We start from the raw sequence: 7925 nt of genomic DNA, 5'->3' as shown, positions 1-7925 counted from the left end.
GCATATCCAACCGTCGTGTGCAGTCAGCCGTGTGACAATTGCTGCCTCAGGTGTGTTCAGAGGCGTAGCTAGTGGAGGGCGGTTCGGGCGGCTGTCCCGGACGCCGACCCTATGGGGGCGCCAAACTAGGTAGAAAATAAAATAAAAAAGCACATTCTGAGCTGAATTATTGAATTATACAGTCAAAGTTTTAAAACAAACTACTATTTGCATTCCAGATTATTTAACTGTTATCTACATCTATTGTATCGTCAAAATAAAAACTGTTAAGAGACAGTGATTGGAAAAGGCGCATTCAACCAAATCAGGGAGGGGCGCTTTTTTGCCAACGTGAACAACTTTTTTTTCAAATGGGGACGGAGATGCGCAAAAATTGACCGTTCGCATGAAGGGTCCGGCTGGGCTAATTGAAAATGCATGGTTGGTTTCACCTGTATAGAGATCTCAAACCCGTGGAATCTTCTTACATCTTTAGCGACACAATCTCTAGCGACACACATCTCTAGCGACACACATCTCTAGCGACACACATCTCTAGCGACACACATCTCTAGCGACACACATCTCTAGCGACACACATCTCTAGCGACACATCTCTAGCGACACACATCTCTAGCGACACACATCTCTAGCGACACACATCTCTAGCGACACACATCTCTAGCGACACACATCTCTAGCAACACACATCTCTAGCGACACACATCTCTAGCGACACACATCTCTAGCGACACACATCTCTAGCGACACACATCTCTAGCGACACATCTCTAGCGACACACATCTCTAGCGACACACATCTCTAGCAACACACATCTCTAGCGACACATCTCTAGCGACACACATCTCTAGCGACACACAACTTTCCTTCGAATGACACACAGATTGATAAACCAGGGTGTCACCCCCGCCCCTCAGTCGAGTGACATGAGACAATTTTCACTTTATTAAGTAAAACTCACACACACAAAGAAGTATTTCTCTAAACATTGAGCGAGGTCAGGTGACATCCGGTGCGGCACGTAATGGTGTCACCCCAGCCCGCGTACGAAAAAAAAAAGATTATATATATATATATATATATATATATATATATATATATATATATATATATATATATATATATATATATATATATATATATATATATATATATATATATATATATATATATGTATTCGGCTATTTACCGAACAATAGCAAAAACATTTGTATTCGCTGTTTTACCCAATTAACATTTATATATATATATATATATATATATATATATATATATATATATATATATATATATATATATTCCATATACACTTGTAAGTATGTGTATATGTATATGTACATGTATACAATTTTTTTTCTTTTGAATGTATTTCATTTTTTTTACCCCCCACCCCCCCCCCCCCCCCCCACCCAATGGATTAACATATAGTTTATTACGATTCTCAAGCAAACCGTTTTCCTCAGGCATATATATTGCAACATTGCACTGGTGACTGCTTTAAACTGTGCTCAATACTAACTATTTGTATCTATATTCGTTAGTAAATTCAGCTGGATGTTGCATGTTTTCTTTATCATTAGCAGGTTTACGTCATGGTGTCACCCCCCCCCCCCCCCCCCCATCCACCCGTTTCGGGATTTGACTATTTAATTCACTCTAATTAATCATTTAATTAAGTGAAATTATCATTTCTGTATATATTTTGCTATTTTTTGCCTTGGTGTCACCCGGTGCGGCCCGCAACCCACTAAATTTTCTGAAAGAAACACTGGGTTAGGGTAATTAGGAATTAAACCACTTGGTCTTAAGTACTATACTACCAGCCGACTAACAGTCAGTGTTTCTCTCTGACTTTCTTTCTTTTTATCTCCAGGGAGTGGGGGATCGGCACTTGAAACTTTGGGGTCGGACTAAAATTTAAGGGGGGGGGGGGGGGCGGACACTGGTAAAAGTATATATTTTCTATATAAATTCTATTTCGTTCGAGGGGAAGGGCGCTGCGCCCCCCCCCCTCCACCCCCCCCCCCCCCTCAGAACACTGCTCACTATAAGCTACAGCGATTATCATGAAACCCACATTTTTTGTTCTAAAAAAAATAGATCTAGATCTATATTATATTCAATATTAACTACAACTAGTCACTAATCCAAATGCACAGTTTAATTTTACTATAAGTATTTTCCCCCAGTTTGGTGCCTTCTGCTTTCCGCACTCGCTCAATCGCTTTGTGACGCTATTTTTATTATTACCTAGTAACTAGCACCCTCATTTCTTAATTTACTAATTGTGTAAAATAAATGTTAATTGGGTAAAACTGCGAATACAAATGTATTTGCTATTGTTCGGTAAATAGCCGAATCGTTTTAAAATGAATGAAACTAATGAATTTAAAATTGTGTCTAGGAAAAAAAAGAAGTTTGGAAAACAAAACATAGCAGAAAGGAATCCCGAAGCACGAAATAACAACAGCCTTTCCGAAATTACAAATTACAAAAAACGTATAAATATTTGCATGTACGGTAGGCCTAAAAATAAATCTAGATCTAGAGGTACCTAAATCTAGGTCCTAGCTAGATTTAGCTAGATCTAGATCTAAAATCTAGATCTAGAATCTAGTAGCAGAGCTAGATTTAGAATCTAGCTAGAATCTATCTAGATCTAGATCAGTGTTTCTTCCAGCCAGACTTTTTTCTCCGGGGGGGGGGGGGGGGGGGGGGGGGGCGGAGGACACTTGAAATTTTCAGGGGGGGGGGGGACGGGACGATCTGTCCGGGATTCAAAGGGTCGATTCTAAATATCAGGTAATCTATCGTTTTGGGTACGTAAAATCGCCCGCGACTTGTAATGTGAAAACCAGGTGACTCCTTAAATTTTAATAATTATTTCACATTTTGAGGAGGATTTATATTTTTTAAAATACAAAAATGTTTCCTTGTTTCATTTATGTACCTGTTTTTAAAGAATTGAATTAAAACTTTTCAGTAATAAATGAAGACTAGCGATGTTTCCAACAGATGCAACCATGCTCATTTACTATAGCAGCCATCTTGTTTAAGTTTTATTTTATAAGCTTTTAGCGCGAGATCAGAGGGAGGCCACTCTATTTTACAAATGGCTGCTGTTTATATAGCAAATCTTGCTCGCAAACACTGCTGTTTAAAGTTAATTTCTGGCCTATATCGATATATTTAGCCATTGATTTAGGTTTATTATTCATTTATCTATAATATTTGACACAAACATATGACAATACACTTCTATTAAAGCCTTGACAATGAGGTAACGTTTTCGTACATTAATAGCCGCGGGCGATTTTACGTACCCAAAACGATAGATTACCAAATATCATCCTTAATATTTTCTATATAAATTTCATTTCGGTCGGGGGGGGGGGGGGGGGGGCGGTACTAGAGATGCCTGGAAGAAACTCTGATCTAGATCTTTAAATTATATCATTATTGCTCACCAACCTCGAGGCGGGGCCGGTTGCTAACAACAACATCCATGACATCCACATTGAACCGATGATTTTTCAGCCTAATTGCAGTGACCTTCTTAGAATTACTTTTAAAAATGTTTACCGCAAACAAAAAATCTTAACATTGGTGCTCCTATCGCCTACTCACGTTCTTGTCAACAGGAGAGACATCCTGTCTCTGTCAACGGCCACTGTCAGTTCATCAAGAGAGTATTATGATGAACTTTATTATAAGTATGACAAACGTGCTTGGGGTCATTTTGAGTGTATATAATCTTCTCAGTTGGGAGAAATATTCATCCACATTGTTAATAATGGAAGGCCATTACCTTCCAGTCTTCTTAGTCTTTATAACTTTGTATTAGTGTAGAGGCGAACTTGTAGAAAGTGTAGAAGTATAAACAATTTAAAAAGTGTGATTTTTTTAAAAGTCATTTTAATTATAAACATTTTTAAAAATTAAAAAAAAAAATTTATTTACAAAATGAAAAAAATCATAGTCAGCTGTGATAATACAAAAAATTTTTTTTACAACAATACAAGCAACACCTTGATACAGACTTTTGTTGAAAATAATATGTTCGATGTTTTAAATGTATAATCTAAATTTTATTAAAGAAGAAAAATAAAAATAAAGGCATATTCAAATGTAGAAAGGGGCGGTGTGGTCGAGTCGGTAAAGCTCGTGGTTGCTAAACCGAAAAGTTTCGGGTTCGAACCCTCGGGCAGATGAGGCTCGTTAGCTGTGGACAGCCACTCCTCTAGGAGAGACAACTCCAAAATCAAACGACTACTGCCTTGTAGTTTGTTCTTGGTTGGGCAAAGGCTATGGAAGCAAATCCAAAAAGAAAAGCAGGCTGAAATCGGAGTCAATGGCCTCAATGGTGCATAACCAGTTGACACGTAATCCTTAATTGTGATGGAAGCATGGTCGAGTCGGCAAAAGCTCATGGTTGATAAATTCGAAAAAAAGTCTCGAGTTCAAACCCTCTGGCAGATAAGGCTCGATCCCTCCCAACACTAAAAATTAAGAACGAAGAAGAAAATGTAGAAAAACATTTTTAATTATGCAACTGGAAAAGTGTTTATAGTTGTGACAAGAATGCAATTAACAATGACGTCACATGCTACATGTTTACACTACGGAAAGAACTCAACACTAATGGCGTCATCTTCCGATTTTAGAATATAAAGAAATGAACTATTTCATTCAAATTTGATTTAGATATAGATTCTATAAATATATGTATTAAGACGCACACTATTAAACGAATACAATTTTCTCAGTCAAACTAATACAAATTACTTTAAAAAACAACATGACCATTGAATAGCCGGATTTTTAATGGAATCATTTGAGTCTCTTCAGTGGCGTAGTGAGGTCGGGTGTCACCCTGTGCGGCACTTAATGGTATAACCCCCCAGAGGCATAGAGACCCTTCCCGTGGACAAGCTGTCAAATTTTCGATTAGCACCCCCCCCCCCTCACCTCAAACTTTTGCACCCCCCCGTCAAGTTTTTCTCTATATATTTTGCTATTTTTTGCCTTTGTGTCACCCCCCTAAATGGTGTCACCGTCTGCACCCCCCCCTCAATACGCCTCTGTGTCTCTTAGTCATTGTGTGCATTTAATATGGTGTTCTGTTGACTAATAATGTATATAATTTGGTTTTAATCTTTTTAATACGTATTGGTAGCCTATGTTATTTTAAATGTGTCGGATTTTTAGCTATTTAATTATTTCTTTGTTTTGCCACTAATATGTTCAATGTGTAGTAAAGCACATCGCGTTTTAACCAATAACTTATTTTATAAAATATTTTTCTCAAACATGTATAACATTAAAATATATAGGCCTATTATTCATGTGTAACTGGTAACGACAGCTAGTACATTTATATATAAAGAGAGAGAGAGAGAATAAAAGCTGTAATAAGCTTTTTTTAATTCTGCAAAATATTTAATGTGTACCATTATTCTTTATAACATTTTTGTCACTGCAATTTCAAATTTGTTTTAGAAGCCTTAAGAGTGTTTACTTTTTATATTTACAGACAGGACTTAAATCTGTCTTTATTCTTTAAAGCTTCATTTGGTAAGTTCTAATGTTAAAGTTATAACTAGGGATGATGTGGGTCAATATTGAATTATTTTTTTATAATGTCTTCAAACTTAACATTTTTTAAAATTAAGTTTTTATGTGTAAACAATTAAAATTATTTTAATGAAGTTATGTTTAATTGACTCTCTCCACAAAAGCAATATTTTCTTCCCCTGTAAGAAATTATTAAGGCTTTTGGTATTTTTATCAACATTTTTAAAGTAAATTTTCAGATCTCATTAACAATGCTCTTTCAACCATTAAGTCCAACCACAGACATGATCTTGGTCAGTATACTATTGTTATAATAACCTGTTTATGCATTTAATGATGTGAATTTAAACTTTTGGTGTAGATAGAACTACCATCAAAGGAATTATTTTTATAACAATTTCTGTTCTGCACTATAAAAATTAGAATTTATTATCATAGTAACATTGTATTGTTTGACTAAATCATTCTAAAGTAAAGTTGCCAGTTACATAACTTGGCTTTGTTATTGTTTTTTAAAGGTAAACCGTTGGATAAGTCTGATCCAAAACCCAGGTTGGCACAAGATGTTGGCACTGCACTCAAGTTTTTATCATTGGAAGATGTCTCTGTAACAGAAGAAAAACAAGTGTCTACAGCATTACAGACACCATCTCAAGTTCATTTACTTTGCTATGGGCTTGGCAACTTTACAACATGTTTGATTGCAAGATACCAATTGGCCTTTTTGTTATGTCTAAAGGAAAAACTTGGAGTGAGCACAGTCTAGTCAACTTGATATGTATTTTTTTTAAAAATATTTTCACTTATGTATAAACCCCATTTTTAAATATATAAAATTATATATTTCCTCTTCTCTCCAGTTTGTAATTTTTAATATTACATCATTTCTTAATTTTAAAAAAATTATTTTAATTATTGCTTTAATTATTTCAGGCAACATGTACTATGTGTTCAGTGTATGATCCAGTTTTCACAGAGGAAGAAAAAGATATCCTGAAGTACTACCAGTGTGAAGTTATAATGCACAATGAGGTATTATTATGTACAAACATTGATATGTGTTGTATTTTTTAAGAGGCAGGTCTCTACACTTGAAAACTCACCCATGCAATAGATTAACACCATAAGTAGCACGCAATATCTAAAAAGAGGATTGTCTGCCCCATAAAAGCAGCAATCTGTGACCATATTTTACAGATGATAGCAAGTTCTAAATCTTGTTAACTCCCCTTAGTTTAAAAACTTTATTATCTACCCCAAATAGCCTTCATTAGATCTAACAGCTCTACAATTGTAAACATTCTTATGAACCACAGCTCACCAGACTTTTAGGGTGATAGCATCTAGCTCTTTTATACAAGTTATCTCCCCGTAGTTTCATAACCGTTTAATTAGTTTTTAATGACTAATTAAACTAATTAAATTTAAAAAATACATAGACTTGTTCTGTCATCGAAGTCAGTGGAACATATCTAGAAAGTTTGAACGAAATTGCTGCATTAGACGTGGATCAAAATTGAGTTACAAGATTTGCCACAGATAGCCTTTGCGAACTAAATAAAAGCTTGTAAAAATAACTACCATCCATAATTTGAAATCCTTACCATGACTTTTTTTCTGCTCTAGCTAAAAATAATTGAAGTATTTTGTAGTGAGTTACAATTAACAAACTGAATCCCTGAATTCAGCTTGTAACATTAAACATTTTAAAAATTTAAACATTAAATCCTTGTAAAATATTTGACATACATGAAATTCTAGGAAGCCAAAAGGGAATGTCTTGTACCAACTGTAGCTTTTTTACCCCACTGTGGAAAAGCCATGTACAACAACCTGTTATGGAAGAATCTTGTAGCCAGAGAAAATACACTCCATAATTTGATATTGATAGGAAACAGCTTTTCACATATGGTTGAAAGGTAAGTTTATACTACCAGTAAGATAACTCCTGCCTTTTAGATTAACATACTTTTTAAAAATTATTATTGTCAACATGTTTTAATTTCAATCTTTTAGATCTCCCTTAAATAATCTCAAAGAAACTGGAAACTATATTTTATTGGTGAGTACATTATTTTCCTAATTTTATAAACTGCTTTACTGGCAGTAGAGAACTTTAACTTAAAAAGTTAAATATCTACTATTTTTAAACTTTTAATATGCAGCTTCAGCCCTACACAAGGGAGGTAAAACTTCCAGAGACATTTCAGCATACTGATGTGTTCAATGATACAGCAATCCACATATTTTCTACACCAGAATCTTTTGGTCAAAATGATGTATTTCAAGAGCCTTTCTATCAATCAGATGATGTAGAATTGTGTAAAATAAAGGGCATTTAAATAGTTAA

General features: G+C 35.0%; 1 protein-coding gene across 4 annotated transcripts; it reads left to right on the top strand.

The window, feature by feature from the left end:
* Positions 1 to 2352: 2352 nt before the first annotated feature.
* LOC131945435 (SRR1-like protein) lies at positions 2353 to 7923 on the top strand. 4 transcript variants are annotated; one of them, XM_059306369.1, is made up of 8 exons: positions 2353 to 2516; positions 5535 to 5575; positions 5815 to 5868; positions 6094 to 6326; positions 6509 to 6607; positions 7337 to 7494; positions 7592 to 7637; positions 7741 to 7923. In XM_059306369.1, exons 1-8 carry the CDS (start codon positions 2371 to 2373, stop codon positions 7915 to 7917), a joined length of 954 nt encoding a protein of 317 aa, XP_059162352.1. In that variant the 5' UTR covers positions 2353 to 2370; the 3' UTR covers positions 7918 to 7923. The 4 variants fall into 4 exon arrangements, with proteins under 4 accessions (XP_059162352.1, XP_059162353.1, XP_059162355.1 ...); XM_059306370.1 differs by lacking the exon at positions 5815 to 5868; XM_059306372.1 differs by lacking the exons at positions 5535 to 5575; positions 5815 to 5868 and having other exon boundaries at positions 2353 to 2500.
* The last annotated feature ends 2 nt before the right edge of the window (positions 7924 to 7925 follow it).

The sequence above is a fragment of the Physella acuta genome, unplaced genomic scaffold (genome assembly GCF_028476545.2).
Source record: "Physella acuta isolate Inbredline_101_S28 unplaced genomic scaffold, ASM2847654v3 ptg000049l, whole genome shotgun sequence".
NCBI classification, from domain to species: Eukaryota; Metazoa; Mollusca; class Gastropoda; family Physidae; genus Physella; species Physella acuta.
Note: the sequence above shows the minus strand (reverse complement) of the source record. Positions and strands in the feature narration are given on the sequence as shown.

Excerpts from the sequence above, each read along its gene's own strand:
- LOC131945435 (XM_059306369.1), top strand. The coding sequence starts at position 2,371 with ATGAATGAAACTAATGAATTTAAAATTGTGTCTAGGAAAAAAAAGAAG. Across the intron at positions 2,517-5,534 it reads AAACGTATAAATATTTGCAT|ACAGGACTTAAATCTGTCTT; the intron begins GTACGGTAGGCC and ends TTATATTTACAG. Across the intron at positions 6,608-7,336 it reads AAGTTATAATGCACAATGAG|GAAGCCAAAAGGGAATGTCT; the intron begins GTATTATTATGT and ends ATGAAATTCTAG.